We start from the raw sequence: 11126 nt of genomic DNA, 5'->3' as shown, positions 1-11126 counted from the left end.
GGTCACCATGGAGACAATGCCCAACAGGGAATGAGCACAGGAGAGGAAAGGAAAGGGAGCAGATGGAAAATGGATCTGGAAAAGACCGAGGAAGATTGCTAGCCCAACAATCAGATCCTGCTTTACATTAAACCCACTGGCACAGCAACACGTCAAGGGCAAAAGCAGAGTTTCTGGAGATAATATTTGATGCAGGAAATGGTGTAAATAATGTCACCATTCCCATTAGGGAATAGTTCCGGAGTTATTCCCAGTGGACTGAGTGTGACTCTGTTCAAATTACAGCTGATCATTTCCTCCCCTCTATCAGTCCATCATTTCATATTCTGAGCAATAATCTCTGATCTCACCAAATCTAAACACGATGATGGCATTTGGAGGAAGCTTTGCCCATATTAAAACCCACTTGGCAGCAGCTTCCCCTGCCCAGGATCACCAAACACAGCAAATATGAGTCAGTGTTTGAATGTGGTGGAGCTGCAGGATATAAAGACTGAACTCTGCGAGGATAAGGCAGAGCAAGAGAGAGAAACAGCTCCTTCACTCTGAGAAAGCAGCCGGCTACTCCCACCAGAGGCAGAATGAAATCCTTCCTCCTCACCATAGCTGCAGTACAGATCCTCCACTGCTCAGGTAGGTACTGGAGGGAGAGGGACACCTGATAAAGCAGCCACTTATTGGCAGTGAGATTCACTCACTGAGATCTTACCCCTTTGGAAAAAGAATTCACTGAAGGATGCAGCAGAGTTTTGTACAACTTTCCTTTTCTCTCTCCAGGAATACCGAGCCCGAAGGATGCTCTGAGAGCGTCAGTTATAAAACTGAACAGAATCACCGAGACCACCAATCTGTGTGGGATAACCAGGAGAAGAGTGAAGGATGTAAGTGTGTCCTGGTCTCAGTGTGTTTCACTGTCTAAAGTCTACCAGAATATTCCTGAGTGCAGTTAGACAGGGATTATTAAACAGGAGCAGAATATTCCATTCCACTCACACTGATGGGGGAATCAGCCCTGAGTAAGAACACTAGATACAGTCAGTCACTAATGACCTGTTTTCCTCTCATTAGATTAATCACACAGGAAAATTGTCCTACAAGGTGGATTTAACATTCTCTGTGAAAGAAACTGTCTGCTCCAAGAATTCCGGACTGGAATTTGATGATCCCAGCTGTCGCTTCCGTTCCAAAAAGACTGCGGTGAGTCCGGAGTTATACTGTCGCATCAAACCCCCATGTGTACAGGGTTATATCATAGAAACTCCCTGTGTCAGTGCTGAGCTGCTAGTGATAAAGTTGTTAAAAAGGGATTAGATTATAAGAGTAAAGTAACTTAATACAATTAAACAGGGCACTGTGAGGACACTCCTGGAATACCGTGTGCAGTTTTGGTCACTTAACCTCAGGAAGGATGAACTTGCCCAACAGAGTTTGTAAGGAAGGATCACAAGACTGGGAATGAGAATGTTGTCCGATGGAGAGAGATGGAGTTGACTAGACCTATATTCCCAGGAGAATGAGAGGCGATCGAATTGACAGTTCGAATTCTAAAAGGGGCGTATTTGACAGGGTAAATGCTGAAAAATGTTTCCCTAGTAGGAGAATCTAGAACACAGGACCACGGTCTCAGGATAAGGGGTCTTCTATAGTACAGAGTTAAGGAGAAACATCTTCACTCAAAGTGTGGTGAATCTTTGGAATTCTCTACCCCAGAGAGCTGTGTATATTCAAGACAGATGTCGGTAGATTTTTGGGTGCTGAGGGAGTTAAGGGATACGGGATAGGGTGAGAAGGTGAATTGAGGTAGATGACCAGCCATGATCATATTGAATGTTGGAGCAGGTTGGAGGGGGCTGAATGACCCACATCAGCTCCTATGTCTGATGTAACTATTCAATAATTGAAAAGAATTGTGCTTTATTTTGACAGGAGAAAGGTTGGTGCCGAAGCCGGGTGGAATATTTTGCTGATGAGGTTTTAGACGTTGATGTGCAGTGTCGAGGTTTGAAGACAGTCGACAGCAACAGTGACTCATCAGAGTCGAGTAAAAACAGGATTGAGGTAACATCACAATTCCCCACATCCACACAATAGGATTTCTAACATTCAGATTATTTATAAGATGTCTCATTGGTCACTGTGCTAACCATAAAAATATTCATATTTTATTACAGGTCGAAACCAAATCAAAAGAGAGGTCAATCGAGGAAACGCCAGATGTGAGTATAAACTGGGATTTCTGACAGATTATTATCATGTTGATCAGAAATATCAACAAGAACATTTAAAATCCAGGATGTAACTATGTCAGGGTGGAGTGAGAGACGGGAATTTATTTTAATCTGAGATACCGGGGGAGGGGGATCCTGAGGCTGAGGATGGATTATTGGCTCTTCCTTGGGGAACGAGGGGAACTGTAGATTCAGCACAATAAATCCCAACGGATGGAGAATCTCAGTCTCCATGAGTTTCTCCATCGAGCCCACAGCCCCACTGTCCCAGGGCTGCAGTGATTATCACTGTGGTGGTGAACAGGAGATGTTTGGTGAGGATTTCCCCACTCCAACACTGAGTCACTGAATCCCGACTCAGAAATATCCCAAATTCATAATTCCTCATCTATTATTTAGTGTTTATATCTTTGGACTGTAGGGTTTATTAAATTATTTATAAAATGTCTCATTAATCCCCTGTTCTGAACGTAGAAATGTTAATATTTTATTCCAGGCGGGAAGCAAGTCAATAGAATCATCACTTGAGGAGTCTCGGAATGTGAGTATAATCTGAGATTTGGTGTCAGATGTTTATCAACTACAATAAACTGTTTAAACCCGGATTCAGCTGCATCAACCCCAGAATCTGAGGAATTTATTTAATTAAATCTCCACATTGAGACATTGGAAGAGGAGATTCTGATGCTCAATTGCTGTAGGATTCTTCAAGTATAGTTAGCGGATTGTTGGATTGAAGTCAGGTGGATGTTTATTACTTTCTGGATTTTGGAATATTCTAGAGATAGAGAGAACTCTCTCTCCTAACAACAACCATGATAACAGGAGAGATACAAGAGATGGGTCATGAGTGCAGCATCATTAACATTCTCCTCATCTTATAGATAATAATTACTGGTTTCTCTCACACACTCAACTCAACAGAAACCGATTAATGGAGAATCTCAGTCTCCATGAGTTTCTCCATCCAGCCCACAGCCCCACTGTTCCAGGGCTGCAGTGATTATCACTGTGGTGGAGAACAGGAGATGTTTGGTGAGGATTTCCCCCCTCCAACACTGAGTCACTGAATCCCAACTCAGAAATATCCCAAGTTCATAATTCCTCATCTATTATTTAATGTTTATATCTTTGGACTGTAAGGTTTTTTAAATTATTTATAAAATGTCTCATTAATCCCCTGTTCTGAATGTAGAAATGTTAATGTTTTATTCCAGGCGGAAAGCAGGTCAATAGAATCTTCACTTGAGGAGTCTCGGAATGTGAGTATAATCTGAGATTTGGTGTCAGATGTTTATCAACTACAATAAACTGTTTAAACCCGGATTCAGCTGCATCACACCAGAGTCTGGGTTAGCTCCATGTTCTCATTTAATTAAATGTATGTCTGGACCTGAGACATTTAAGGGGTTCACATTTCCTCATTTATGGTTTTAATTATTAATGGGTTTAAAGATAATTTCAATGCTCAATATTCATTATAAAATATCTCATTGGTTCCCTGTGACAAACAGATAAATCTGAATATTTTGAAACAGATGAAAAGCAAATCAGCAGAAAGATCACTTGATGTGTCTTCATACGTGAGTATAAACTGGGACTGTGTGTCTGAGAGTTGCCTCTTGACCATCAACAACAATTAAACATTGACCTCAGATTGAACTCAGTCCATCTGAAAATGACCGTCTGTTGATTCTGTTCATTCCAGGAAGACAATGATGATTCAAGAGCCCGACACTAACCATGAATGAAACTTCTGAAAGACCGAGCTTGGTGTGAACACAAGAAAACCTCATTCTGATTGAAGAAGATGTTATCAATTGTACTTTACTTGTTCATATGTCAGGGCGGGGGGAGACCTGGGGTTCCTGACTGTACATTTTACTGTAACTGGGAGATTCTGTAGTTTGTAAATGTTCTGTCCTTTGGTGTGTGTTGTTGTCTTGTATTCTGTGGATCACATTAAAAGTGTAAAGAGAATATTCCCTGCTGTCATTTCTAGCTGATGTTCATTCCGCTCTGCATTCAGATTTCAAACGTGAGCTTGTTTGCTGGGCATATTCATTCACATTCTCTGTCGGGACAGCCCTGCTACATCACCGGGCAGCTGACTGCTGCTCAAATGATCTTTGAGAGTGACTCTGTTGTACTATCCTGCCAATGCACATTACTCTCTGAGATTATCATACACTTTAAACAGTGTCGTCGCTCCAGCCATAGCATTACTTTGTCCTCTTGAAAACAAATGAACAAATGACCTTTCCTGTAGAAAATATATTTTGTATTTCACTCAGTGTTTACTGCCTTCAGTTCTAATTTTTTGCGATGAGAATATTTTCTCTAAAACTATCTCGGGCAAAACTGTGCCCAATCAGTATCCCTTTAGGGAGGTCATGGATTCAACGTTGATAAGGTTACAGATATTGTGATGAAAGTGATACTCTTGAAGAAATTGGGCTCACAACCTCTAAACTTGTTGGACAATTCACGCCCCTTAAGGAATTTCAGCTCCAAGTTGTGAGGTAAATGCACTTGTGGTGAGGTTAGGTGGGGCAGTTCTTGCCCAGGACCAGAGTTCAATATGTGGGGGCTGTCACTTTGTGTTGGATGGCACTGCCCTGATGTGGCATTATAAATATGGCGGTATGGATTGCAGGCAGGCAGTATCCTGCCCACGGAAGAGATTTTTCCTCACCATTTTATTCGGCAGTGTCAGGCCCTTTGTAGATCATTTGAGAAAAACTGTTTCTTTTTTTCAAAACTGAAAAAAGGTCTATGGAGAAATGTTCCAGATGGTTAACAGTTGAGGTTGTGCGTTAACAATTTATTGTAATCGGTCTCTCATGTCTCGAGTAGAGTGTCCGACAGGATTGAACACGGCAAACAAAATTAAGCCGTTTTTGGAATGCCGTGATGTTTAATTTGTAGAAATGTTGTTGCTTTAACACAAGAATATATCACCTGTGCAATCAACCCTCAGACACAATTTATGGGCTGAATTTTCCCGTTGGCGTGCGAGAGGCCGGCCCTGCGCGTCCCCATGTAAAATGGCGCACGGTGACATGGGGCGAGTGTCCCGACATCACCGCGCGCCATCGTGAAATTTCGCTGGGTGGGGCGCGCGATGATGTCTGACGCGCGCCCGCCATTAATTAACGGGCCTCTTAAGGCTCTTGACTCACTAATTGACGCCGATTTCTTGGTGCCCGTGCGATCTTTGGGTCGGCGCATGGGCACCACGGGCAGGCAGGTAGGACACATTTGTATTAACCTCATCCAGGGGCGGGATAAGAGGGCTCAGTGGGGTCGCGAGTGTGCTCTGTCAAATATTGATTGGTGAAAGTTTTTGAAACTTGCCTGTGTGAGCTGCAATACTTCAAAACGCATCCCAGCTGCTTTTTCTGGACTCTGAACCCTCAGGTCAGCACTCTGCAGTGAGGAATCTTCTCCAGGCCTGCAGGTTTCAGGAAGCCTTCCCTTAGCCTGGGAATGGGAGTTGATATGTCCACTGGTGGCAGCTTCTCTGAGGAGGGAGGGAGGGCTAGAAGGGGGAGGAGGCCAGGAGTGCACATTTAGCCTCCAGGGGAGCCACCTTTGGGAGGCCAGGCGCAGGCACAAGGGGCGCAGGGCTAATAAGTTGTCCAGGGCAGAAGGGGCCACAGAAGATGCCACTATCCTGCTGCCAGGGTTTACAGACGGCAAAGCAGCTACCTCAATATGTCTGAGGTGCAGTGCCGAAGGAGGCTCTGTCTGTCAAGGGAGACAGTCAACTATATCTGTCAGATGATCGGCCCTGAGATCTCCCCTAACTGTGTGGGTGGACACCCCATGCCAGCGGCTCTGAAGGTCACAGTTGCCCTCCACCTCTATGCCTCTGGCTCCTTCCAGGGCTCAGTGGGTGATCTTTGCGGTGTCTCCCAATCAGCTGTCCACACTTGTGTCCAGCAGGTTACAGACGCTCTGTTCAGACGGACATTGACCTTCATCCACTTCCGTTGGGACCAGGCAAGACAGACACAGCGAGCCAGAGGCTTTGCGGCCATTGCTGGCTTCCCCCGTGTCCAGGGTGCTATAGACTGTACACATGTGGCCATCAAGGCGCCAGCGGGTGAGCCCGGTGCCTTCATCAACAGGAAGGGCTTCCACTGCATGAACGTGCAGATAGTGAGTGATCACAGGATGCTGATTCTACAAGTCTGTGCAAGGTACCCAGGCAGCTCCCACGACGCCTACATCCTCAGACACTCCCAGGTGCCGGGGCTCTTCAGTGCTCCAGCCCGGCTGGATGGATGGCTGCTGGGTGACAAGGGCTATCCCCTCAGAAGGTGGCTCATGACGCCTCTCCACCATCCAAGAACAGAAGCTGAGCAGCAGTACAATAGAAGCCACGTCTCCACAAGGGCTGTGGTGGAGAGAACCATCGGTCTTCTCAAGATGCGCTTCCGATGCCTGGACCGCTCAGGGGACGCACTCCAATACCCCCCAGACCGTGTCTCGGTGATAGGGGTCACATGCTGCACTCTCCACAATCTTGCTCCGGAAAGGGGGGGACACTGTGGATGATGAAGATGTTGACGCAGTGTCTGCAGCTGCACACGATGAGTCCAGCGGTGAGTCCGAGGATGAGCACACACAGGGAAATGCTGAGGGGGTAGACACTGACCCGGGCATACTCCAGGGAGGCAAGGACACCCGGGAGGCTTTAATCCAATGAACCTTCAGCTAGAACAACACAGATGGACCCCCAGGACAAGCCTGGGCTGTAGGGTCTATACTCGGCACCTTAATGCAAAATCTGCCAGGTTAGGAACAGTAACTAAGGCCCTTGTTAATAAAGCTGAATGTCCAACAAAGCACTCATCACAGTTTTGGAAACCATCCACATGCAGAAGAAAAGAGGCACCCTCAGCCATGGTCACATATCTGAATTTAATGTCAAGCAAACCAACTTATTCCAAAAAAAAGACAAAAGTGTTACAAATCAAATAAAATCATAAGGACCGCTTCTCAGGCCAACACAAAAGCCCCAGAGATAAACCCGTGTTGTGTCTAAGCTGATTTAAGTTCACATTTCCGGGCGCTATGTCTAGCTGCTCCCCCCTCACAGGCCCCGACATTGGGGACAGCTGCTGACCCTGCTGTCCTGTTGGCCTCGATGACCTTGGCGGGCGTCCTCTGGCCCGTGGAGACTGTGCTGGCCCCGCCTGGGAGGGAGCTGCCAGTTCCACAGCTGGTATCTCCCCAGTCGCCGCAGCCTCACTGGATGTGGTGGTTACTGGCAGAGGGACAGAGGAGCTGCTGCCCTCATCTGGAGCACCCTGAGAGGAGCCCACAGAGATGCCAGGCAGCTGCTGCGCTGAAGTGAGGTCACTTTGGACCTCCCTGCTCACCGTGGATGGATGGGCACCGAGCTGGGAAACTTGGTGCCCAGACCATCTCTCACACTGGCACTGACCGGTCAATGCCGATGTGAGTGTTGCTGGTCAGAGCGCATCCCCAGGAAGCCCTGACGGGTCTCCTGGAGGAGCCTCTCCACGAGAGTCACCACTCTCTCCATGGAGGGTGCATGGTGCTCGGACATGTGGCTCATTGCTTCAGCGATCATCTGCATAGACTCCTCCACCACGGACACCAAGCCAAACATAGCCTCATGTATCTCCCCCAGATGCTCCCACACACTCGGCCGCATTTCCTGCAGCTGCTGCGTCGCGGACAACTCCAGAGGCACATCATCAGGCACCGACTGAGCATGTGCCTCGTCCCCTGCAGTCCTCCGACTGCTGGCGCCCTGGGCACTCTCTGTCTCTGCCAGCTCCTCCAGTGACTGTGAAGTGCCCTCACCGCTGTGCCCCAGGACACTAGCCGATGTTCTAACTCCCACCGAGGTGCTAGTATCTGCGCTGGCGCCTGCCTGGCTGAGATGGTGTGAGGCTGGTGAGACTTCAGGGCCCTCAGGTGTGAGAGGGGGCCTCTGCTGCTCCTCCTCCCGGCCCTGCTCCACTGATGCTGAAAGGAAGAACAAGGACATTGGATCAGTTAACGTGGAGACAATGTCAATGTGCATCCCTGTCCCCCGGGTCATTATGTGCTCATCCTTTCATAAGCAATGGTCAAGCCATGTTGCAAACTTCAATCACTGAACATTCAGCACTGCCATGGCTGTTGGGAGAACAATGGTGACCTCACTGCTGGGCAAACATACCTGCCCGTGGCACCCCAGCCTCACCGACACCGGTGGACCTGGGCACATGGCGCCTCTCCATCTAGGGCCTCCTGCTCGAATTGGCTGAGAATCGCGAACTGTGCCAGCCCTCCGCCAGTCCTCACCCGCTTGGGGGCATTATGTACATTCATCTCCTGAGAAGGAGAGAAGAGCATTGATTAGTGCTAATTGTACCCGGATGTACCTGGACAGCCCACCCCAACCAGAGTGGGAAATATCAGGGCTCCAGTGCCTCCTCACCTCGCTGCTGCCCAACACTCACACAAAGATGCTGAGCCTGATGCCCACTCCTCCACCCCCGCTTGGACACATGCTGCCTACATCACATTTGGCACCACACGGTCTAACCTTCCATAGCAAGGAGGGGCAAGCATGTAGACAGCAGAGGGCAGCAGGTCGATCAGTGCCAATGCCACCTTGAAGTTCCCCTCCCAGCATCTCATCACCCTGACTTTGACATGTCCTGGAGTTCCGGCTCTGTGCCCAGGAGCAACTCCTCCAGGTTGCCCCCAAAACAGTCATGTGGGTCTCAGTGTACTACATGCTGTGGGAGCTGAACCCATCTCTCCACCACCCTCTCAGGGTGAAATTGGCATGGGCAATATCTGCTGGCCCACCCAGGGAAGGACACATATTGTCAATGATTCAATGCAGTCACTGCACTCAGTCCAGCGGGGGTGGGGGAGGCAGCAGGGGGTAAGCTGACCTACTGGGTTAAGTGCCCAATGCCAACATGGTCCTCACCCTGCCAGAGCACCACAGGTCATTGAAGCGCTTGCGACACTGGATCCAGGTGCGCCGCACCCCATCGCCGGAGTTCACCATCTCCACCACCTCCTCCCAGGCACGTTTCATCATGTGGGGCAGCCTCCTCCTCCCTTCCTGGGGAACCAGCACCTCCCACCATACTGCCACCTCCTCGAGGAGGGCAGCAAAGCAATCATCCGAAAAACGAGGGGCACAGTGGCACCCACGCTCTACCCTCCGGCCTGGCCTGTCCCACTGCCCTACACTCCGGCCTGGCCTGTCCCACTGCCCTACCCTCCGGCCTGGCCTGTCCCACTGCCCTACCCTCCGGCCCGGCCTGTTCCGCTGCCCTACCCTCCGGCCCGGCCTGTCCCACTGCCCTACACTCCAGCCTGGCCTGTCCCACTGCCCTACACTCCGGCCTGGCCTGTCCCACTGCCCTACACTCCGGCCTGGCCTGTCCCACTGCCCTACCCTCCGGCCTGGCCTGTCCCACTGCCCTACCCTCCGGCCCGGCCTGTCCCACTGCCCTACCCTCCGGCCTGGCCTGTCCCGCTGCTCTACACTCCGGCCCGGCCTGTCCTGCTGGCCTACCCTCCGGCCCGGCCTGTCCCACTGCCCTACCCTCTGGCCTGGCCTGTCCCCCTACCCTACCCTCTGGCCTGACCTGTCCCCCTACCCTACCCTCTGGCCTGGCCTGTCCCTTTGCTCTATCCTCCGGCCTGGCCTGTCCTGCTAAACTCTGGTGAGCCCTCCCACTTGCCATTGTGAGCAGCCTTGCAAAGGCTGCCAGTGTTTCTGATAAACAGGTTGTCATTTGACCCGGCAGACAGTGCACTCTCGCCACCGCCCACCCACTCCCATTATCCTCGGGCGTCAGGCATTACGCTGGGCGAGCCTTAATTAGCCCGCCCGTTTAAAATGGCGGCACGGATCTGATTGTGGGCAGCGATCGGGCCCCCACTACCAAACAGAAAATTCAGCCCCACGGTGCAAATCTTGAAATGGTGAAAACATTTATTCTTTTGGCCGGTTTCCTGTCTCACTCCTTTGATTTCTTGATGTTTGATGCTCCTTTGATTTCTTGATGTTTTGTTGGATTATTGCTCCCCCCGTCATACACCTGACTCCAGGCGCTGACCCTTATGGCTGTTATCCTGTTGGGATCGGACTGTGTGCGGTAGCTCTTACCTGGAACACTGAGTTCCTCAGGGTCAAAGAATTCAAATTCTGAAATGTCCGAGGCCAATCGTTCAACCATTAAATGCAGGGAATGAACTTTTGCCTCTATTCCTCACAGCATCTTCCTCCCTTTTATGCCCCATGATCCCAAACTCAAACTGAAACTTATTCTCACCGAACGCCTTCGGGGAAAAAGAACTGGGGGAAAAGAACAGGTGGGATGAAGAATGAATGGGAAATGGATCCTAAATGAGGGAGAGTTTGAGTAAGCAACGCTCTTTCTCTCACAGTTTGCCTGGAAATTTCCTTGGGGGTTTTTGTGCAGTGTTGCCATAACCTCAACCAAGATATGGGGACAAAAGCAGGGGAGGAAATAAATACAATAACTATCACTAGAGAAAAAGTACTAAGGAAACCAATGGGCCTAAAGGCCAATAAGCCCCTGGACCTGATGGGTTGCATCCTGGGATATTAAAGGAAGTAGCTACAGAGATAGTGGATGCACTGGTAGTAATCTTCCAAGAATCCTTAGATTCTAGAAAAGACCCAGAGGATTGGAGAATAACCAACGTAACAACCTTATTCAAAAAGGGAGACAAAAAACAGGTAACTATAGGCCAGTTAGCTTAACATCTATCATCGGGAAAATGTTAGAGTCTATTATAAAGGGCAGAGCATTTAGAAATACATAATCTCATCAAGCAGAGTCAGCATGGCTTCATGAAGGGTAAATCATGCCTGACAAC

The 11126-nt window shown here is 49.2% G+C and overlaps 1 protein-coding gene across 1 annotated transcript; it reads left to right on the top strand.

Annotated features, from left to right (window-relative positions):
- The first annotated feature begins 581 nt into the window (after window positions 1-581).
- LOC144686947 (secreted phosphoprotein 24-like) lies at window positions 582-3969 on the top strand. The gene is made up of 9 exons (XM_078552792.1): window positions 582-633; window positions 778-881; window positions 1069-1197; window positions 1927-2058; window positions 2172-2216; window positions 2725-2769; window positions 3446-3490; window positions 3767-3811; window positions 3937-3969. The coding sequence occupies exons 1-9, from the start codon at window positions 582-584 to the stop codon at window positions 3967-3969; spliced, it is 630 nt and encodes a 209-aa protein (XP_078408918.1).
- Window positions 3970-11126: the final 7157 nt, after the last annotated feature.

This window comes from Cetorhinus maximus, chromosome 11 (genome assembly GCF_964194155.1).
Source record: "Cetorhinus maximus chromosome 11, sCetMax3.hap1.1, whole genome shotgun sequence".
Classification (NCBI taxonomy): domain Eukaryota; kingdom Metazoa; phylum Chordata; class Chondrichthyes; order Lamniformes; family Cetorhinidae; genus Cetorhinus; species Cetorhinus maximus.
Note: the sequence above shows the minus strand (reverse complement) of the source record. Positions and strands in the feature narration are given on the sequence as shown.